The sequence below is a fragment of the Sinohyriopsis cumingii genome, chromosome 19 (assembly GCF_028554795.1).
Source record: "Sinohyriopsis cumingii isolate HCF-2022 chromosome 19, ASM2855479v2, whole genome shotgun sequence".
Lineage (NCBI taxonomy): Eukaryota > Metazoa > Mollusca > Bivalvia > Unionida > Unionidae > Sinohyriopsis > Sinohyriopsis cumingii.
The window spans coordinates 10207109-10232298 of record NC_142979.1 but is presented as its reverse complement, the minus strand read 5'-3'; the positions used below and the strand labels follow the sequence as shown (position 1 = coordinate 10232298).

General features: G+C 32.8%; 1 protein-coding gene across 1 annotated transcript in view; it reads left to right on the top strand.

Moving 5' to 3' along the window:
- LOC149775122 (uncharacterized) overlaps window positions 1-25190 on the top strand; it is a 96358-nt gene that overhangs the window by 52883 nt on the left and 18285 nt on the right. Inside the window, exons 9-19 of the mRNA XM_089944353.1 lie at window positions 823-1200; window positions 3291-3404; window positions 8595-8708; window positions 13015-13128; window positions 13942-14055; window positions 16119-16232; window positions 16785-16898; window positions 19360-19473; window positions 20024-20137; window positions 23025-23138; window positions 24423-24536. Coding sequence (XP_089800479.1) covers window positions 823-1200; window positions 3291-3404; window positions 8595-8708; window positions 13015-13128; window positions 13942-14055; window positions 16119-16232; window positions 16785-16898; window positions 19360-19473; window positions 20024-20137; window positions 23025-23138; window positions 24423-24536 — 1518 coding nt within the window. The remainder of the gene's footprint in view (window positions 1-822; window positions 1201-3290; window positions 3405-8594; window positions 8709-13014; window positions 13129-13941; window positions 14056-16118; window positions 16233-16784; window positions 16899-19359; window positions 19474-20023; window positions 20138-23024; window positions 23139-24422; window positions 24537-25190) is intronic.

Below are 25190 nucleotides of genomic sequence, written 5' to 3'. Positions count from 1 at the left end.
AGTTTAAAATCTTGATTCTTATTGTATAAAGGCCATGACTCAATGCAGTTAAGAATATTTATTAAAACATACAAGTTAATAAACGATTCTTTTCTGCATAATGTTTCTTTAATGAATATTAAAGGAAGGTAACAATTTATCATTTTGTACCCTAAACCTGCCAAAAGCTGATATAAACCTATAAGAATGTGATCACTGTATATTCATTTCAAATTGCATGGGCACATAAAATATTTCAGATAAGTAATTAATTTCGACGACGCAATATTGTTCATTCTTCTACCTAATAAATTGACTTTTGCATCTAGATTTCTATTTATTATTGTCCTCACTAAATCTTCATCGCAGTGTCTGGCAGTACAGACAAATATCTTTAACAATATCTGGACTGATATGGAGTTCCCGTTCTGTGCCAAGTGCCATGTTTTGACTACTTAGTGCGATTATTAGTAACTATGTAGTAGTTAAAGCAGAAAACAACACAGCAGCACAAACATGACAAACTCCGTGTTACTTTATTGAAAGATTAAGCTTATGTACACAATGGATAGGGCAAACATTTTGCCATACTCGTACCTGAAGTTGTATGAGCACGGATTGACATAGAGCAATAGGTAAGATAATTAAACAAGTTAACCCCAGGGTTTGTAAATTCAGGATTTAAGTGGATTAATTAAACACGAACATATATAAATAGGCATCATCCAAACGTAAATTACATTTGCCTAGAATATATCAGCTAAAACGGAAACTCTCGAGTCCCTGTAAAGTTGTTCTCGTGCCAAAATTTTTCGAGTGTATCTGAGATATAATATTTCTAAGCATTTCAAAAGTTGTTAACACCTTGTAGAGGATTGAACATGAATTGTTTACTTATTTATCCTCTTATTCTAATTTTATGTGTGGAAAGTATTTGTGGAGGATGTCAAGGTAATATCAGAGTAGGTGAATGGGGATTGTGGCAAGTGTGGAGTAGCTGTAGTGTAACCTGCGGTGAAGGTACCCAAAATAGATGGCGAAGTCTTTGCTGTCCGACAGTTAATGGAGCATGGAAGGACTGTCGTGCTGAATATAATGTAACTGAACAGTTTACATTTGACTATAAGATTTGTTTTGGCCTTTGCCATAATGATGGTACTTATGCAACCGGATTAGGATGTAGATGTGGCCCAGGATATAACTACAGTTGCTGTGGAACAGGTCAGTGACCAATCGTGTTTATCTGTGTTAGAATGGTATGAAAGAAGATTTGTGCAGTATTTCATTTTAGTACATTTTCCAACTATCTTAATAAATAGCAGTGTATTTGCTTTGAACATAATGAGGTTAATTTGGGAGGGGAGTTGCGACACCATATCCGCAAGTTTCTTCAGATATAATCATAAGAAAAAGCTCCCATCGTCTTTATACGTGGCCATGACAAGTTAAGATATATATATATATATATATATATATATATATATATATATATATATATATATATATATATATATATCAATGAATGTATCAATTTTTTTCTATGGCAATATAGTTTATTTTTAACACCAGATACTGCGACATTGGAAACGATTTGCTGTAACACCAACTAATGCGAAATTGTAATGAATTAATGTTATTTTTTCTGAATAAATTTATGAAACTTTTTTATATAACATTTTTTTAAATACAGAACTTTCTCTCAGTTGTCTGTGTTGCAATAACCAAAGGCGGAAAAATGACCTGTCATAATACCGTTTATGGTTTAATTTGTAAGATTGGTACTATATAAGAAGAATAAACGAGACTTGCTCTCTTGGTGTATTGTTCCTAGGATGAAAAAATCTTCTCTCCATTTAAGAGTGATAAAGCCAATAATTGCAATACAAATAATTGTTTACATATTGCGAGAACCGGTAATAAATACCTAATTACATATCCGGAGCAATATTAATCGGTTATGAATTACTTAATATGAGTACCCAATGCTTTCATGCAATAGACGATAAGTTTCATAATTAGTAATAATGATTGATTTTACCACACATAAGCTTAAATTCTGATTATATTTATGCTAGAATATTTTCAGTCTAGACATTTTTTTAAAAATTAATTAATTAATACCTTATATAATGTCAATAAACACTGTTGTTTTAAATTTCACAGTAATAATTCTCTTGGATTACAAGTAAATTATATATTAATTATAAGGCATTATTTTGAATTATCCACATTACATTCAGCAGTGGTATACAATTACACAAAAGTACGTAAAACTCAATTAAATTATTAGGAACGTTGATGAAAAGGGCTCATACTATTGTTCTAAAATACAATGATTTACTTAATTCGTTTCTTGCCAATTTTATGTTGAACTTCTTGGACAGATGCCTGTTTATCCCGACTGGCAATGAAACTCTCTAAAATTGCATATTCGAAGTAATGGGGATATTTGTTTTCCAATCAGATGCTAGTGACCGCGAAATTGAAAAGACACTGGAAGTTTTCGGGAAAATGAAGATCTGAGTTTAAATTTCGAAACAGATGTTCAGAAAGCAATAACACCATCTAAATAAATAAAACATCAAACTCTTTCAAGTAAATATTATTAAATTATAAATACATCCTTTTAGTTTATATTTCATTAATTGGCGTTTATTAGAGACATAACACATTCATAATCTAAAAGGACCATCTTCTAATTGGCATCAACGGTTATTTCGGCTGATAGCGTTAATTTGTAAAACACGAACTACATTCGCGTGATGAACAGCTTTCAAAAGCTCTGGAAACGATATATTTAGAGAAAGTGTGCCTGACTTATGTTTTCGGACCGAGTTGCCGTCTAGTTCACGGTGTAGAAACGGTGATTTTGTGCTGATCAGGTCAACGACATTCAGAGTACATCCCCTAATGGATATATGGGTCCTGTCTGTATTACAATAAGTTAGATAAAACGTTGTTATCATCACCAGTCTTATATAATATAACACATATTTTTTTAAAAAAGCAATTGATGTTTTCTCTTGTTTTAAAGCATAATATTGTGAGCCAGATGTCTTACCAGAAGAGTAGTTATTACCTTCGTGAATGTAGAAAGCATTGGGTAATTTTGTATCAAAAACGGCAAAATTTGAACTCAGCAAAACTATACGAAGGGTTGAAAGACGAAGTGGCGAAAATGTACTTAAAAGGTGAATACATATTTGATGAAACAAAATTTAATTATATAAATCTCTTAAAGATTAAAATAAAGTATCCATAATTGACATTTAAATTATTTATATTTAAAAGGACACATCTCCTATTTTCAGACATCGATGAGTGTTCTAGTTCCCCATGTCTAAACGGTGGTTCTTGTGTCGATCAGGTGAACGGGTTTTCATGCACATGTCCTTTGGGATTTAATGGTCCAGTGTGTGAAACAAGTAAGCTAGAAACTACGTTGGTTACACAATCAGCTCGTATTGAATGTGCTCTTTTTAAATTTTGCGATATTAAATATAGAAGCCAAATTGAAAGTCAATAATGGTATAGTAATGTTTTAAAAATCTTGCTTAAAATGAACGTGCTGTGAAACATTTACAGATCATCATTGCATTATTGAATAGAATTACGTTTCTGACAGGATGAAATGCTGGACGCTGGCCAAGACAAATGTGATTAATTCTGATGATAATGATCGTACCCAAAGTCATAGTGAAAATATTACCTATGTATTAACTCTTGACATAATTAGAAACAAATACATGATTTTGGTCAATTACACAACGAACGTAATTTTCGACTTAGTCATCTACAAAATCAAATCTTACATAACCAACAGCATATCATGAACAAAGTCAGCTGCATAATACATTTCGCATAACCCACATAATGTAATGAATAAGTCAGACCATCGAAAGATGCAAATTGAATACACATCATACATTACACAGTCGATGTAAAATTAGCTACAACTTTGTTTACTTATTAAATGCAAACTAGCGTGTATATTCAGTGCATATCTTATCTGGCATCAAGTTAAATCAACTAAATATTTCAATTTCATACGTATCTAATAGGACAAAATCAAGCCCATGCCACGAACGTGGCAATGCAGAACAGAATTATACATCCTAGATGTGTGTTTGGTGATCTGATAGGTTGACAGTAGTCTCCTGGAAGAAAAGCAGTATGAAAACTTGCTACATGCTGCTCGTAGTAAAATAAAGTATAATATATGACAAAGTTTCCAAAAGCATAACATACACATAGATGTTGATGTTCAGTAAAGTAGTCAAACCAACATGTGTGTAGAATAAGAAAATATTAATTGAACACCTTGCATGCATTTAATAGTTCGTAATCGATTTACATTTCAAACAGTACATATAAAATATATATGGCTCATCGTCAATACATATCAGTCGTAAAACAGACGTATAGTGAGGGAACAATTAACAATACGATTAAAACGTACAGTCACGACAAAAACGGCGATAATGTCTGTTGACGAGTCGGTTATATGAAACACATCAGAACTAATGTTTTCAGACGTCGATGAATCTTCCATTTCTTCTTATCAAAACGGTGGATCTTGTATTCATCAAGTGAACGCATCGTTGTAGGTGATGCCATAATCGATTTAAGCATCACAATTATCTAGACCAGATAAAATCATGTTCATTAAAAGTTGAAAAGTACTAGGCGAACCCTTCTTCCCAAACGGCATCACTTTATATTGAAAAAGTCCATCTAGAGTCACGAATACCAAAATTTCCTTTGTACCTGCCATCAGTGGAATTTGCTCAAAATCTTTCAGAAATTCAAAGTTGGTGATATACTTTGCATTTCTAATTGTATCAATGCAGCCATCGATTCGTGGTAATGGAAATGAATCTTTGTTATTCACATTGTTTACCTTTCTATAATAGCTGCACATGCGGAAAGTATTATCTGGTTTCGGAACAAGTATGAACGGCGAACTCCAGGCACGTTTACTCGGCTCCAAAAAAAATATTTTCCGGCAATTATACAATTTCTTTCTTATAACATCACTGACTAAGAGGGTTCAACTTGTATGAGTGTTGCTTCAATGGTGTGGAATTTAAGATTTCAATGTCATGGTATATTTGATTTGTTCTTGTAGGAACAGCTGGAAACAAGAGTTCATGTTCAAGTAATATCTGTTTTAGTTTATTCATAAATGAAAGCACTCAATGGGTAAAGATCGCGCGACTCAGACTCTCATGGCTCCTGACGCTAAATGTGATGACTAATTTAAACAGTGGAGAGAAACATTAACAAGGCCACACTCTATTCACTGAATAAAAACACTTTCATCTGAAGAAGACTTATCAAGAAAAAAAAGTACCTGATAATAAAAAACTCTGATAGGCTCTTGTGTACTTTAACATTTTAATTGGGATGCAATTGGCTGAATCACCCATGAGTGATATATAACCATTCGACATGAATAGTTAACAATTCTCCATATTAAAACAGCTGTGATTTATTAGACAGAACAACTATACTGCTTTCATGCATAACCTTGAGATTGACCTCGTAGAAATAAAGCATTTGGAATATGTCTGTCTTGATACTTTTGCAAATTTGTCAGTTTGCAACAATCATAAATAGCGTTTCAATTTTCCTTGCATTAGGAAAACGTCATAAGAGATAAGGACTCGTGATATTCAGCAATTGTTTCGACATATGTATCTACTTCTTTTTCTCTAAAAGCGGGCACTCATTAATTATTCTTATTACGATAAAAACTTCAATTTGTGTGTACATTGATACTAATTATAAACAACGTGCTATGTTTAATATACTTCGATAATTTACTCCAAAGACCCGCCCGTCTATCCAAATCTAAGCTTTGCTTAATTCAATAAAGGAGCAACACAGATTTTTGTTTTGTGCTTCAAGACGTATGAACATATATGTATTGAAGTGCATGGTCAATTGTGGAGCACCCATCGGGAAATACAGCTTGGCTGTCTGTTAATATTCTGTGATGGTAGATATAAAGTTCAATCCCTGAGTTGAGTGTGGCGGTAAACAAGTTGCTAAAACAACTAAATATATTAATCGGTCAGTACATTTCGAGTTAGATAGATCTCCTCATTGCTTATAAACTGGCCTTAACATACCTTCAAACCATGAGTTTGAGATAAAACCAGTCACAAGTATTAAATTTCAGAAAGAGTTATTGATATTCGATGTATTTGTTTATAAACGCACTCAATGAGTGTCCTTTAATACTTTTAATTTTTATCGATGAATTCATTTTGGTACGATCATTGTTCATGTCTTAACCCAGACAGTTGATGTAAATATGCATGTCTTTATAAATGTCCTCATCATAATATTTAGAGAAGCAATATAGCGTACCAAGTGTATTGCTTGAGCTATTATGTTTGTTTTTTTTTAAATGCTATTAATAGCTTTCCAGAAATCGCCCTGGCATTTGCTTTATATTTGTCTGAGCTTAGCGTGAATACAGTAATTATATTTATTTATGATTATTGTATCATATTTAGTTGAACTTGGGATATTTTCTTTATTATTGTATGAAGGATTACAATTAGGTTTTTCTGCGCATTGTGGCACTGTCTCCCAAACCAAGGTTCGTGTTAATTTGGCTATTTTCTCACAAATAACGTTAAAATCTAATGCAATAATTACAACCAGTATCTGCATGAAACTTTTGGAAACGATCCGTATTACAAAAGCATGAATTTGCAATTTAAGACATCGATGAATGTGCCAGGTCTCATGGTCAGAACGGGAAATCTTGTGTTGAACAGGTGAATGGATACTCGAGTACATACCCAAAGGATATACCGGTCACAATTGCAATACATGTACGAGTGGTAATTCCACATTAATAAATCGAGAGGAAATAGCTAAATGATGTCCTCTAGTAAATCGCATACCTGTCACTTGTAGGAGCACAATTTAATGCAAAGTGTTGTTCTTTCTCTCTTAGATCGTTTAATGTTTTATGTTATGTGCTTAGGCTCTAATAAACAGTAACACAAGAACAAATGGAAACAAAAGGTTCAAAATATAATTTATTTCTCTGGAAAAATTCAGTAAAAATTCAAAATTATAAACTTACGGTTTTAAGAATCAAATCCAAATGTAATCCAAGAATGCTCCAAGAATACAATTTTAGAAGTCCTAATAACAAAATTTTCTAATGATTTAAAAGTATGAATACCGACGAAGAATCCAAGATGGAAGGCGATGACGTAAGCTGTAACATCTCGTGTTGAAGTCTACAGTTCCTTGTAGAAACAAGAAATATCACTCCGGTTTTGGAAATCGGAATATATTTTTATATAAGAGCTCTTTGTTCAAGAATCTCACAAGAGCACACATATTTTCCAGGAAAAAGGAATAATACTTTTGAATCCGAATCATTTGAAATAGCTTCAAACGGCAAAACAGTCACTTTCCAGTGTAATAGCCCAACTGAGATTATTTCTCCAAAGTAAAGGTTATATCTTATTCTATAATTAACGCAGTTTCGAAAATCACCAAGTTGCGAAATCGGGTCATGTGATCGTATTAATGTCACGTACGCTCAGCATGACCCTGACGAAAACTAATCATTTTACTCTCATGAAAAAATAAAAACATTTTTTACATCTTAAATCACGAAGTTCCATCATACGCTCGACAACAACCAATAATTGTAAAATAAAAATTCAACTTAATTACATGGTTGTTACTAATATTGAATAAAGGTCAGAATCTAAGTCAACACCGGGTGTTAAATAAAACGAACACTCAAGGTTAAAGTATTTTCTAAAAAGGTATTAAGTTCCTAACATACAGAAAACAATTATTTTGACATTAAATGAAAACTAAAAAGATTTTAAAACTTCCAAACAATTATGTCAGATTATAATTGAATCAAATATATATATAACAAATATACTGAAGTCTGTATCGCATAGTATCTGAATATTTAATATCTACGTCGTTAACGTAGTTTTCCACTAAACAGTTCTCAGAATTTTAGTTTACACATGCAACACGAATATAATAATAAACATATATTCGGAGTAGAAATTTTTCACACGCTCATAATGTAGTTCCATAATGAGTATATTTAGATATATATATTTCGTTTGTTCTTTGTGGAAAAGTAATGACTCAGATCATCATGATCTATGCAGAATTGCAAAACATCTAAATATATTTACGCTTGTTATAAATTTCATGCATGCTTATTATTATTCAATAAGATTGATAAGAAACTTCTGATCCGTCTCTCATTTATAGCATTGGTTTTGTCTATGATCACGCCGGTTGTTTATTTTTTTTTTCCTTCAACTTATACAAAATGAGCTAATTTCTGATGAAGAAACTCTCCTGTTCAGCATATCGTTTTGAATGCAAACTAAAACTGTAAAAACTATTAGCTTCTTTATTGTTTTAGACATAAGGTTTGATGTTTTACATGAAATGTTTTTGGAACGTAATATTTGAAGCTTGTGAAGCTTAAACGATTAAAAAACGATTCATATGATTGGTTATATTGTTCGACGATTAGGAAACGAAAAATAGGTCTATTGAAGAGCCAGTTATTTTAAAGACATAACACCTTCTGGTAATTTCAGACATCGATGAATGTTCCAGTTCCCCTTGTCAAAACGGTGGATCTTGTGTTGATCATTTGAATAGATACACATGTACCTGTCCTGACGGATTTATTGGTTCAGTGTGTAGTACAGGTATGCTGGATAGCAATTTTATTTGGGCTCTGTTAAATTTATTGTTGTTCTCGTATTGTATCAAACGTAAGTAGGAATTTCCCAAAAAATTTAATATTCTAATTAACTTATGTTATGTTTATTTGGCAAATGCTGTCTTCAACCGAACTAAAATCAATTTTAAGAAAAGCAAACCAATTGATTGCACATCATATTATGTCTCGCATGTAAACTCTACCCAATTCGTTCATTTGTATGTATAAATTGTATACAAAGCATATAAACGAACTTGTATATTCCCATGCCTTGCGAGATACAAACATATTACTTTTACTATTGTCTCACTAAAACTACATTTGTATCATAAATGGTATCTTATACAATAATATTGTTCGCTGTGTGATTGTTCATCTTGAGATCTTAAAGACCAACATAAAAAGTTGATTAAAAATACAAATAAAAGGAGTATATTTGTTTCGTTAGAAGATTGTGTGTATGAGAACAGCAAAAATATTTTCTGTTGTATAAACGTATGTTATTAAAACGGCTTGATGCCTAAAAGAATGCAAATCTCAAAGAATCAGTTACAAGTTCTTTCCACAAATATAATATTAGACTTTGCACATTTTCAAATGTGGATGAATGTGTCATTTCTCCGTGCCAGAACGGGGGATCTCGTATTGATAACGTGATCAGATTCTCTTGTTCATGTGCCGTCGGAAGCAATGGACAGACTTGTGAAACAGGTAAATAGTAACTTATTACATCAACAATTAAAAAATATTAGAAAAGACGCAAACTACTTTTTGTCAACATTGCAACTTTAAAAACATTAAAATATAACACAAAAGTGTTTAAAAGGTTATTCGTATTTAAAATTTGCCCAATAATCTCTGAGTATAAACTGTTTACATTATTATAGATGATGATAATATTTAGAATCAACCATGTTCAAAACAACACTAGAAATCATCCAAGCCAATCGCTTACTTTTGCTACGAATTTGTTTGGGTCTCTCGATGATCTGTCATTACGAATACCACATTGACAAAAAGGATTTGTCTTTAAAACTTTCGTATATTGCTGTCGAAATGCTTATTGTATTGTCATTCTGCGGATATCGGCACACAGTTTGCATTATTGTAAATCAAGACGTTGTCATTGATTTCAGTTTTGACAAGTGATAGGTTTCCTGTACTAGCAATTACCTGCTACATTAATAACCATGACAGTCAGCATCCATATTACAACTTGAACGTAGAATATTCTTTATTTTAATATATGTTTACAATTGTTTATCATACATTCTTGTTATAACTTCGGATATTGGTGGGTATTCGTGTGTCCCATATCAGAACCGGGAACATTGTGTTGACAAGGTGAACTGATACTCATGCACATGTCCCGTAGGATAAAACCGTCAAAACTGCAGTACATGTAGGCACTGTATTGTCCTTTTGTTAATTGTTGTCCACAAAATCTTCACTTCATAGTTGCTAGAAACATGAATTTAAAAATCAAGGGAAATATATTAAACAAATCTATCTTTCCTGCTCTATACACTAAAATATCGAATTCTCCTTGAAAAGTACTTCCTGAATATGTATGACAATCTTTCATACATTATGTTCCAAACAAGCATCCATTTATTTCACACATTGATGAATCATCCAGCTAGTCTTTTCAGAATGGAGGATCTTGTATTGACCAGGTGAACAGATGTTCTGTATATATGACCAACAATATAAACCGGCTATATTTGTCATAATTGTAATCAGTGGTAATGCTTCATCAGCAAGTCTATAGGAGACATCTTAATCATGCCGATAACTATTCATGATTGATGTCCATGGTCGATGTACACATTAGTACGATATCGTTCTTTTTGTAACAGATATTTTAGCATTAAATAATGCGGCGATTATCCAACAGCGTCCAAATATGTATTTCCTACATCGTAAGATTCGTTTTGGACAGAGTTGAGTCCTCAGAACAGCAATCGATATATATAACACGCATTTCATATTCAGAATATATAAAATCATGCATGACCTGCCAGACTTACACTTCATTAATAGAATAATCAATTGTTCACCTTAGTTACTTATATTACGATCACGCAAAATTAAGGATGGATCTTCACTTCACTATATGAACGACTTTCGTGCGCATAACATCTAAGGTTATATAAACCCGATTGGAGTATAAGCGTGAGTATTTAATCACACGCAAAGCATAGCTACAAACATATACAGCATTTTGACTTTGTAACTTGACACCTTGTATAACGTTAAATGATTGTGTAATGGTCAATAATACAATGACCTTAAAATGGGAAATATATAACGAAAAACATTCCTGCCATATACTGAAAACAATATAATTTCTCCGTGAACAGAACATCCAAAAGCCGTAAGAGAATTTTTAACTAAATCTGTACCCCAAACACTCAGTTTCACATTTCAAACACTGATGAAATATCTTGGTCGCGGAAACGTGTATTTACTAGGTCAACGGATACTCATACCCATGCCCACCAATACATATCGGTCATAATTATGGTAATCGTAAGCAGTGGTAATGCTCCATCCGCATAACATGTCTTAATCATGCCACTAAATATTTCTGATTGCTGTCGATTTTCATACACACATTAATACCATATGAACTTGTCGGTAACATATCTTTTAATATGAAATATTGCACAATATATATATATATATATATGTATATATATATATATATATATATATATATATATATATATATATATATATATATATATATATATATATATATATATATAAAGAGAGAGAGAGAGAGTGATAGAGAGAGAGAGAAAGAGAGAGTGACATATATATATATATATATATAGAGAGAGAGAGAGAGAGAGAGAAATTGCACGAGCTGAAAACGTATAAGAGAATAATGTATAATGTATGGCTGCCATGGTTCTTCGGAAAACTTCACGTGTCAATTCACCGTAGGCTTTCAAGAATTTCTAGAGTATCCTCATTTTGAACTACATGCAAAACATAATAATTATTGTAACCTTGTCATATATAAAATGTATCCTTTTCATAACTTTCATGTACCCTTTTCGTAAATTTCGTGAATTCTTGAAAACATATTTATGTAAACTTGTCATAAATATCATGTACTCTTGTTAAACATTTCGTGTACCCTTTTCATAAATTGAAGGTACATTTAGGATTGTTCAGTATGAGTTGATAGGGTACTCCAGATTGGTCCCTCGTTTCTCAAACAAATTCGGTCAAATATTGTCAGTTGTTTTTTATTTTTTATACATTTGTCAATGAACATAAATATACTTCTTCGTGCTAAACAGACTTTCGTCCAAAGATTATAATTTGAAGGTCCTCTAAAAGATTTCATACTATGTGCTTGTTTATTTCATTTAGACATACGTTGTACTGCAAGAAATGATACTTAATACTTGGTGTTCGTGAAATTATTTCCTTTAACCTGTTCCATGACTATTTGTACTCTGGAACGTTTGTTCCAAGACTTGAAACAACATTTCGCTGTTCGACAGTCAGCTATGTTAAAGAACTTACGACTTTCTGAAAATTTCACACATCGATGAATGTTTTAGTTCCCCATGATAGAACGGTAAATCTTGTGTCGATCCTGTGAACGGATATTAATGTATCTGTTCTGTAGGATTAATTGGTTCTGTATGCAGTGCAGGTGTGCTGGACATTGATTACCTTTGGGCTCTGTTACCTTTCTAGTTATTTTTGTATCGTCTACAATAATATGGAACAAAAACGGAATAGTAGAATCAATTTACTTTACAGGTCTTACTGATACTAAAATCGTCAAGGAAGCAAAACATTTTTCAAAATTTCAAAGCGAGGAGGTTACAAATGAAATTATGTCACACACTAAAACTCAACAACGTTCGTTCAAGTTTATTTGCAAATTGTTACTAGACGCACACAACATTGTATAATATTCACAAATAGGAAACACACGGGATAGTTTTACTATTTTCTAACTGGAAACATTTGTTTACTGTTATCAGTGGTTGACTATTCCGAATATATCTTCCGAAACAATAATCTTTGCCGTGCGCCTGTTCTTTCGAAATCTTTGAGACAGTCATCAAAAGCTAATTAACAAAACTTTCATACCCACGATATTTCTGGAATTTTTTGAGAGTGTCCCATGCTAATATAAAAAGGTTATCATGTGGTATACGCTTACATTATTAAAAGATAATCAATGCATATAATGCTAATGTCCGAAATCAGCAAAATATTAGATTTACAAAAAAGAAATGATTGCTGTGTCTCATTTTCAGACGTAGACGAATGTGCTAGTTCTCCTTGCCACAATGGTGGATCTTGTATTGATCACGCGAATGGATTTACATGTGCATGTGCGGCTGGATATAACGGACAGACATGTGGCAATGGTAAGTATTATAATTGTACATTCACAGTCTAAGAGTACAATATAAGACGTGTACAATCTGTTCACTTCCTAGCAACTGTTACATAATCCAAAATTAATGAAAGGTTTCTCGTATCGATGTGTGAGCTAGAGGAGCAATAATGCAAAACGTATACTTAATATATGATTGTAGATGAATATTGCTGACAATGTTTACGATGAACCTCTTTCAAGAAAACTATGAACAATGTAATCTAATGGCATACGATTCCTCATATTTTCTTTGGTCTCTCTCCATGCCGTTTCATTACGAATATCACACTGACAAAAATATTATTGTATATGTTGTATATTACTGTCGAAATGGTTATTTATATTCTACAATACAGATCCGAATTGTACAAAAGGCAAACATGTTCCATAATTGTGAACCAAAATAGGTTTCATGCACCATCAAAACAAAGTTTCATCAATAAACGTCACCGTTTTATTCATACTAAAGTGAAAATTTAATATAATCTAGTATTTATGAAATGTGTGCTTTACGAAACCATTAGTTAAGTTTTCAATTCAGATATCGACGGGGGCCCCGAGTGGCCGAGTGGTCTAAAGCGCTCACCGTTACGGATCACTGCCATCTCACCTCAGTCTGCGTGAGTTCGAGTCTCGGATTCGGCCAATGTGGTTATGTGAGAAAGCTTGCCAGTAGCTTCTCGTGGGTCGGTGGTTCTTTCGGGGGATTTCCCGGGTTCTTCCTCCACCATTTATACTGGCCGCCATGAATAGCCTATCTTGTGCTGAAAAATGGCGTTAAACCATACAACAACAACAATAGATATCGACGATTGTTCGAGTGCCCCATGTCAGAATGGCGGATCTTGTGTTGACAAGGTGAACGGATACTCATGCACCTGTCCTGTAGGATATAACGGTCAAAATTGCGATACAGGTGGGAATTAGATTGACTTTTCTTTAATAGTTTTCCACAAAATCTAGTCTTTAAATTTCAAAGTTAGAGTTAATGTGAGGAATAACTATTAGTTGAAATCCAGAAAATTTTGTATGATCTGACAGATGTATAATTCATAATTGGGACAATTAAGTGTTCACTTTAATACTTTATACTACGATCAGGTGGAAATACGATGGGTGGAAATATAAAAATCTATATTTCCTTCTCTATACAATAAAATATCGAATTCTTCTTACAGTACTTCCAGAATATGTAAGAGAATCTTTGATAGAACTAAAACATAACTATTCATGATTGCTGTCCACAGTCTATGTATACATTACGAAGATGTCATCTTTTTCTCTAACATATCTTTGTATATTAAATAATGCCGCTATTGTCGAACAGTGTCCAAATATGTATTTCCTACATCGTAAGATTCGTCTTAGAGTAGAGTTCTCACAACAGTAATCGACACATATAACATGCATTGCATATTCAGAATATATTAATTCATATATTCAGAGAGAGAGAGAGAAAGAACGAGAAAGAAAAAGACAATGAGAGAGAGAGAGAGAGAGAGATCGCCCGTGCTGAAATAAGATATAGGAGAAGAATGTATAATGCCTGGTTTCCATGATTCTTTGGAAAACTTCACATGTCGATTCACCGTAGGCTTTGAAGAATTTCTAGAGTATCCTCATTTTGAACTACAGCAGAAAATAAAAATTGTTGTAACCTTGTGATACATATAATCTATCCTTTTCATAACTTTCATTTACCCTTTTCGTAAATTTCGTGAATCCTTGTAAACAATTTTATGTAACCTTGTCATAAATATCATGTACTCTTGTCAAACATTTCATGTACCTCTGACAAACATTTAATGTACCATTTTCATAAATTAAAGGTACATTTAGGATTGTTCAGTAAGAGTTGATAGAGGACTTCAGTTTGGTCCCTCATTTCTTAAAATTATTCGGTCAAATATTATGTCAGTTGTTTTTTATTTTTTATGTATTTGTCAATTTACATAAATCTGCTTATTCGCGCTAAACATACTTTCGTCTAAAGATTATATTTTGAAGGTCCTCCAAAATTGTTCATACTCTCTGCTTGTTTCTTTTATGTATGCATAATTTGTTCGGCAAGAAATGTCGTTTTCACTTAACACTTGGTGTTCATGAAATTATTTCCTTCAGCATGTTCTTGGAGGATTTTTACTCTGGCACTTTTGTTCCAAGAATTGCAGCAACATTTCTCTTTTGGATAGTCAGCTATGTTAAAAAACTTACAGCTTTCTGATAGTTTCAAACTTCTATAAATGTTTTAGTTCCCCATGTTACAAACGGTGAATCTTTTGTCGATCATGTGAATGGATATTAATGTATCTTTTCTGGCGGATTCATTGGTTCAGTATGCAGTACAGGTGTGCTGGACACTAATTACCTTTGGGTTTGGTTACCTTTCTAGTTATATTTGTATCACCTAAACCCATATGGAACAAAAACGGAATAGAAGTATCAGTCTCTTTTAGAGGTCTTGCTAAAAGCAAAGTCTGGGAAAATTTTGACACCACGAAAGATAAGAAAATGGAAAAAATTCAAAACGACATGGTTACAAATGAAATTATGTCACACACTAAAACTCGACCTCGTGCATTCAAGTTTATTTGTAAATTGTTATCAGACACACACAACATTGTATAATATTCACAAACAGGAAACACACATAATAGTTTTAGCATTTTCTAACTCGAAACACTTTTTTACTGTTATAAGTGGTTGACTATTCCGAATATATCTTCCGAAACAATAATCTTTGCTGTGTGCCTGTTCTTTCCGAAATCTTTGAGACAGACATCAAAAGCTAATTAACAAAACTTTCATAAACACGATATTTCTGGAATTTTTGAGAGTGTCCTATGCGAATATAAAACGGTTATCCTGTGGTATACGCTAACATTATTAGAAGAGCTTCAATACATATAATGCAAATGTCCGAAATCAGCAAAATATTAGATTTACAAAAAATGAATATTTGCTGTGTCTCATTTTCAGACGTAGACGAATGTGCTAGTTCTCCTTGCCACAATGGTGGATCTTGTATTGATCACGCGAATGGATTTACATGTGCATGTGCGGCCGGATATAACGGACAGACATGTGGCAATGGTAAGTATTATAATTGTACATTCACAATCTATGAGTACAATATAAGACGTGTACAATATGTTCACACCCTTGCAACTGTAAGATCATCCAAAATTAATAAAAGGTTTCTCGTATCGATGTGTGAGCAAGAGGAGCAAGAATGCAAAACGTATACTTAATATATGACTGTACATGAATATTGCTGACAATGTTTACGACGAACCTCTTTCAAGAAAACTACGAACAATGTAATCTAATGGCATACAATTCCTCATATTTTCTTTGGACTCTTTCTATGTCGTTTCAATATGAATATCACACTGACAAAAATATTATTATATATGTTGTATATTGCTGTCCAAATGCTTATTTATATTCTACAATACAGATCCGAATTGTACAAAAGGCAAACATGTTCCATAATTGTGAACCAAAATAGGTTTTATGCACCATCAAAACAAAGTTTCATCAATAAACATAACCGTTTTCTTCATTATAAAGTGAGAATTTAATATAATCTAGTATTTATGACATGTGTGCTTTACGAAACCATTAGTTAAGTTTTCAATTCAGATATCGACGATTGTTCGAGTGCCCCATGTCAGAATGGCGGATCTTGTGTTGACAAGGTGAACGGATACTCATGCACCTGTCCTGTAGGGTATAACGGTCAAAATTGCGATACAGGTGGGCATAAGATTGACTTTTCATTAATAGTTTTCCACAAAATCTAGTCTTTAAATTTCAAAGTTAGAGTTAATGTGGGGAATACTGTTAGCTGAAATCCAGAAAATTATTATGATCTGACAGATGTATAATTCATAATTGGGACAATTAAGTGTTCACTTTAATACTTTATACTACGATCAGGTATAACTAACGGTGGATCTTCCCCTAACCATTTGAACGACTTGTCGTCTATATTACATTGTAGGTGCAGTGGTCTCGATTGTAGTATAAGCGTGAACAGACAAAATCTTATCCATAGTATCATACTGTATTCACGTCTAGTAACTTGAAACCTTGTAAAACATGAAATCATTTTTACTCCTCAAATTAATTGAAACATGAATTTAAAAATGGAGGGAAATATAAAAGTCTATATTTCCTTCTCTATACAATAAAATATCGAATTCTCCTTACAGTACTTCCAGAATATGTAAGAGAATCTTTGATAGAATATGTTCCAAAAAACATCGATTTGTAAATTTAAATAATGATGATGGATCCAGCTGGTCTTGTCAGAACGGAGGATCTTGTATTTACTAGGTGAACCGATATTCTGTATACATGCCCAACAATATAAATCGGCTATATTTATGATAATTGTAATCAGTGGTAATGCTACATCAGCAAGTCTAGAGGCGACATCTTAATCCTGCCGATAACTATTCATGATTGCTGTCCATGGTCGATGTACACATTAGTACGATGTCATCTTTTTCTCTAACATATATTTTTATATTAAATAATGCGGCCATTATTGAGGAGTGTCCAAATATGTATTTCCTACATCGTAAGATTCGTCTTAGAGTAGAGTTCTCACAACAGCAATCGATACATATAACATGCATTGCATATTCAGAATATATTAATTCATACATTCAGAGAGAGAGAGAGAGAGAGAGGATAGAGAGAGAGAGAGAGAAAGAACGAGAGAGAAAGAGACAGTGATAGAGAGAGAGAGAGAGAGATCGCCCGTGCTGAAAAGATATAGGAGAAGAATGTATAATACCTGCTTTCCATGATTCTTTGGAAAACTTCACGTGTCGATTCAACGTCGGCTTTCAAGAATTTCAAGAGTATCCTCATTTTGAACAACATGCAAAATATAAAAGTTATTGTAACCTTCTGATACATTTAATGTATCCTTTTCATAACTTTCATGTATCCTTTTCGTAAATTTCGTGAATCCTTGTAAACAATTTTATGCAACCTTGTCATGAATATCATGTACTCTTGTCAAACATTTAATTTACCATTTTCATAAATTGAAGATACATTCAGGATTGTTCAGTAAGAGTTGATAGGGGACTCCATATTGGTCCCTCATTTCTTAAAAAAATTCGGTCAAATATTATGTCAGTTGTCTTTTATTTTTTATATATTTGTCAATTTACATATATCTGCTTATTCGTGCTAAACAGACTTTCGTCAAAAGATTATAATTTGAAGGTCCTCCAAAATTGTTCATACTCTCTTCTTGTTTCTTTTATGTATACATAATTTGTTCGGCAAGAAATGTCGTTTTCACTTAATACTTGGTGTTCATGAAATTTTTTCCTTCAGCATGTTCTTGGACGAATTTTACTCTGGCACTTTTGTTTCAAGAATTGCAGCAACATTTCTCTTTTGGACAGTCACCTATGTTAAAATACTTACGACTTTCTGATAGTTTCAAACTTCGATGAATGTTTTAGTTCCCCATGTTACAAACGGTGAATCTTTTGTAGATCATGTGAATGGAAATTAATATATCTTTTCTGGCGGATTCATTGGTTCAGTATGCAGTATAGGCGTGCTGGACACTGATTACCTTTAGGTTTTGTTACCTTTCTAGTTATATTTGTATAATCTAAAACAATACGGAACAAAAACGGAATAGTAGAATCAATCTTTTTTAGAGGTCTTGCTTATAGCAAAATCTGGGAAAATTTTGACAGCACGAAAGATACGAAAATGGAAAAAATTCAAAACAAGGAGGATACAAATGAAATTATGTCACACACTAAAACTCGACCGCGTTCGTTCAAGTTGTTTTGCAAATTGTTATTAGACACACACAACATTGTATAATATTTGCAAACAGGAAACACACATAATAGTCTTACTATTTTCTAACTCGAAACACTTTTTTACTGTTATAAGTGGTTGACTATTCCGAATAAATCTTCCGAAACAATAATCTTTCCTGTTTGCCTGTTCTTTCCGAAATCTTTGAGACAGACATCAAAAGCTAATTAACAAAACGTTGAATTACACGATATTTCAGGACTTTTCTGAGAGTGTCCAATGCGAATTTAAAAAGGTTATCCTGTCGTATACGCTAACATTATTAGAAGAGCTTCAATACATATAACGCAAATGTACGAAATCAGCAAAATATTAGATTTACAAAAAATGAATATTTGCTGTGTCTCATTTTCAGACGTAAACGAATGTGCTAGTTCTCCTTGCCACAATGGTGGATCTTGTATTGATCACGCGAATGGATTTACATGTGCATGTGCGGCTGGATATAACGGACAGACATGTGGTAATGGTAAGTATTATAATTGTACATTCACAATCTATGAGTACAATATAAGACGTGTACAATCTGTTCACACCCTTGCAACTGTAAGATCATCCAAAACTAATAAAAGGTTTTTCGTATCGATGTGTGAGCAAGAGGAGCAAAAATGCAAAACGTATACTTAATATATGATTGTATATGAATATTGCTGACAATGTTTACGATGAACCTCTTTCTAAAAAACTACGAACAATGTAATCTAATGGCATACGATTCCTCATAATTTCTTTGGACTCTCTCTATGCCGTTTCATTATGAGCATCACACTGACAAAAATATTATTGTATATGTTGTTTATTGCTGTCCAAATGCTTATTTATATTCTACAATACAGATCCGAATTGTACAAAAGGCAAACATGTTCCATAATTGTGAACCAAGATATGTTTTATGCCCCATCAAAACAAAGTTTCATCAATAAACATAACCGTTTTCTTCATACTAAAGTGAGAATTTAATATCATCTAGTATTTATGAAGTGTGCTTTACGAAATCATTAGTTAAGTTTTCAATTCAGATATCGACGATTGTTCGAGTGCCCCATGTCAGAATGGCGGATATTGTGTTGACAAGGTGAACGGATACTCATGCACCTGTCCTGTAGGATATAACGGACAAAATTGCGGTACAGGTGGGCATAAGATTGACTTTTCATTAATAGTTTTCCAAAAAATCTAGTCTTTAAATTTCAAAGTTAGAGTTAATGTGAGGAATAAATATTTAGTTGAAATCCCGATTATTATGTATGATCTGACAGATGTGTACTTCATAATTTCGACAATCGAGTGTTCACCTTAATACTTTATACTACGATCAGGTATAACTAATGGTGGATCTTCTCTTAACCATTTGAAAGACTTGTTGTCTAAATTACATTGTATGTGCAGTGGTCCCGATTGTAGTATAAGCGTGAGCAGACAAAATCTTATCCATAGTATAATACTGTATTTAGGTCTAATAACTTGAAACCATGTAAAACATGAAATCATTTTTACTCCTCAAATTGATTGAAACATGAATTTTAAAACGGTGGGAAATATAAAAATCTATATTTCCTTCTCTATACAATAAACTATAGAATTCTCCTTATACAGTACTTCCAGAATATGTAAGAGAATCTTTGATAGAATATGTTCCAAAAAATCATTGATTTATAACTTCAAACATTGATGAAGGATCCAGCTGGTCTTGTCAGAACTGAGGATCTTGTATTGACCAGGTGAACCGATATTCTGTATACATGCCCAACAATATAAATCGTCTAAATTTGTGATAATTGTAATCAGTGGTAATGCTGCATCAGCAAGTCTAGATGAGACATCTTAATCCTGCCGATAACTATTCATGATTGCTGTCCATGGTCGATGTACACATTAGTACGAAGTCATCTTTTTCTCTAACATATATTTTTATGTTAAATAATGAGGCCATTATCGAACAGTGTCCAAATATATATTTCCTTCATCGTAAGATTCGTTTTAGAGTAGAGTTCTCACAACAGCAATCGATACATATAACACACATTGCATATTCAGAATATATAAATTCATATATATAGAGAGAGTGAGTAAGAAAGACAGAGAAAGAGAGAGTGATAGAGAGAGATCGCCCGAGCTGTAAAGATATAGGAAAAGAATGGAAAATGCCTGGTTTCCATGATTCTTTGGAAAACTTCACGTGTCAATTCACCGTAGGCTTTGAAGAACTTCAAGAGTATCTTCATTTTGAACTCCATGCAAAATATAAAATTTATTGTAACCTTGTGTTACATATAATGATTCCTTTTCATAACTTTCATGTACCCTTTTCGTAAATTTCGTGAATCCTTGTAAACAATTTTATGTAACCTTGTCATAAATATCATGTACTCTTGTCAAACATTTCATGTACCTCTGTCAAACATTTAATGTACCATTTTCATAAATTGAAGGTACATTTAGGATTGTTCACTAAGAGTTGATAGGGGACACCAGATTGGTCCCTCTTTCTAAAACAATTTCGGTCAAATATTATGTCAGTTGTTTTTTATTTTTTATATATTTGTCACTTTACATTAATCTGTTAATTCGTGCTAAATATACTTTCAGTCCCAGATTATATTTTGAAGGTCCTCTAAATAGTATTCAAACTATCTGCTTGTTTCTTTTATTCAGACATGAATTGTTCTGCAAGAATTGTCGTTTTCACTTAATACTTGGTGTTCATAAAAATATTTCCTTGAACCTGTTCTAGGACTATTTTTCTCTAGCACTTTTGTTGCAAGACTTGAAAGAACATTTCTCTTTTGGACAGTCAGCTATGTTAAAGATCTTACGACTTTCTGATAATTTCACACATCGATGAATGTTCCCGTTCCCCATGTCAGAACGGTGAATCCTTTGTCGATCTTGTGAATGGATATTAATGTATCTTTTCTGTCGGATTAATTGGTTCAGTATGCAATACAGGTTGCTGGACCTTGATTACCTTTGGGCTCTGTTACCTTTCTAGTTAGTTTTGTATCGTCGAAAATAATATGGAACAAAAACGGAGTAGTAGAATCAATTTATTTTACCGGTCTGGGAAACGTTTGACATCACGAAAGCTAAAACAAAATGTAAAAAATTCAAGACGAGAAGGTTATAAATGAAATTATGTCACACACTAAAACTCGACCGCGCTCGTTCAAGTTTATTTGTAAATTGTTATTAGACACACACACAACATTGTATAATATTCACAAATAGGAAACACACAGGATAGTTTTACTATTTTCTAACTGGAAACACATTTTTACTGTTATAAGTGGTTCACTATTCCGAATATATCTTCCGAAACAATTATCTTTGCTGTGTGCCTGTTCTTTCCGATGTATTTGAGACAGTCATCAAAAGCCAATGAACAAAACGTTGAAAAACACGATATTTCTGGAATTTTTTAAATTTTGTGAATCCTGGTAAACAAATTTAATGTACCCTTTTCGTAAATTGAAGGTACATTTAAGGTTGTTCAGTAAGAGTTTATATGGGACTCCAGATTAGTCCCTCGTTTCTATAAAAAAATCGTTAGATATTATGTCAGTTGTTTTTTATTTTTGATATCTGTGTCAATTTACATAAATCTGCTAATTCGTGCTAAATATACTTTCTGTCCCAGATTATATTTTGAAGGTCCTCTAAAAGTATTTAAAATATCTGCTTGTTTCCTATATTTAGACACAAGTTGTTTTCTAACTGGAAACATTTCTTTACTGTGGTAAGTGGTTGACTATTTCGAATATATCTTCCGAAACGATAATCTTTGCTGTGTGCCTGTTCTTTCCGATATCTGTGAGACAGTCATCAGAAGCTAATAACAAAACTTTGAAAAACACGATATTTCTGGAATTTATTGAAAGTTTCCTATGCAAATATAAAAAGGTTGTCCTGTGGTATACGCTAACATTATTAGAAGAACTTCAATGCATATAATGCAAATGTCCGAAATCAGCAAAATATTATATGTACAAAAAATGAATATCTGCTTTGTCTCATTTTCAGACGTAGACGAATGTGATAGTTATCCTTGCCAAAATGGTGGATCTTGTTTTGATCACGCGAATGGATTTTCATGTGTATGTGCGGCCGGATATAACGGACAGACATGTGGTAATGGTAAGCATTATAATAGTACATTCATAAGACGTGTACAATCTTTTCACGATTATAGATGAATATTGCTGACAATGTTTACGATGAACCTCTTTCAAGAAAACTACAAACAATGTAATCTAATGGCATATGTTTCCTAATATTTTCTGTGGACTCTCGGTAAAATATCTTTTAATATTAAATATTGCGGATATACATATATATATATATATATATATATATATATATATATATAGAGAGAGAGAGAGAGAGAGAGAGAGAGAGAGAGAGACAGACAGACAGAGAGAGAAAGAAAATGAGAGAGGGAAGTAGAGAGAAAGAGAGCGAAATAGAGGGAAAGAGAGGGTGATAGAGATAGAGAGACAGAGTACTCCCGACCTGAAAAGATATGGGAGAAAAGATAAGATAAAATAAGAATTCTTTATTTCAGACTACAAATTGTATAATGCCTGCTTTCCATGATTCTTTGGAAAACTTCACGTGTCAATTCACCGTTGGCTTTCAAGAATTTCGAGAGTATCCTCATTTTCAACTCCATGCAAAATATAAAAATTATTGTAACCTTGTCATACATTTAATGTATATTTTTCATAACTTTCATGTACCCTTTTCGTAAATATCGTGAATCCTTGTAAACAATTTTATGTAACGTTGTCATAAATGTCATGTATTCTTGTCAAACATTTCATGTGCCTCTGTCAAACATTTAATGTACCCTTTTCGTAAATTGAAGGTACATTAAGGTTGTTCAATAAGAGTTGATATGGGACTCCATATTAGTCCCTGATAACTATACAAAAATCGTCAGATATTATGTCAGTTGTTTTTTATTTTTCATATCTCTGTCAATTTATATAAATCTGCTAATTCGTGCTAAATATACTTTCTGTCCCAGATTATATTTTGAACGTCCTCTAAAAGTATTCAAACTATCTGCTTGTTTCCTTTATTTAGACACAAGTTGTTTTCTAACTGGAAACAAATTTTTACTGTCGTAAGTGGTTGACTATTCCGAATATATCCTCCGAAACAATAATGTTTGCTGTGTGCTTATTCTTTCCGATATCTTTGAGACAGTCATCAAAAGCTAATTAACAAAAATTTTAAAAAGAGTATTCTTCTGGAATTATTTGAGAGTGTCCTATTAGAATATAAAAAGGTTTACCTGTGGTGTACGCTTACATTATTCATATAATGCAAATGTCTTCAATTCATATAATGCAAATGTCTTAAATCAGCAATATGTTATATTTACAAAAATGAATATTTGCTGTGTCTCATTTTCAGACGTAGACGAATGTGCTAGCTCTCCTTGCCAGAATGGTGGATCTTGTATTGATCACGCGAATGGATTTACATGTGTATGTGCGGCCGGATATAACCGACAGACATGTGGTAATGGTAAGTATTATAATTGTACATTCACAATCTAAGAGTACAATATAAGACGTGAACAATCTGTTCACACCCTTGCAACTGTAAGATCATCCAAAATTACTAAAAGGTTTCTCGTATCGATGTGTACGCAAGGGGAGCAAGAATGCAAGATTTATAGGTTACTGCATTTGTATGGGAAAATATGAACGAGTTTTCGGAATGAATACTGCACGGACATGTGAGTGCAGTATATCCTTCCGACAAAACGAGTTCATATTTTCCCATACAAATGCAGTAACCTTTTTATTATATGCTCATTTTTTTATTCTACCTAAGGTTTAAGTATATAAACAAAATACAATACAAGAAACAACGTAAATGAATGAATGCCGTATTCCAAGCTCAATACACAAGCGCAGATTTGACATTACAAAATGACATCATTATTAATGCGCACATAGCTCCGCCCACATAAATTTGAACTTATTCGCGCGGTCGACATAACTTTCGAAAAAAAATGGCGTGTCTAGTTAAAACTGAAATTTGCATATTGTGAATGAATGCGCATTGCAACGACTTTTCCGTTTGATCTGGAGCGAATATATTTTGGTATTTTGTTTCGATTCGACGAAAGTTTATGATTTTGGACTGGATTCATCTGTGCAAATTATACATGAA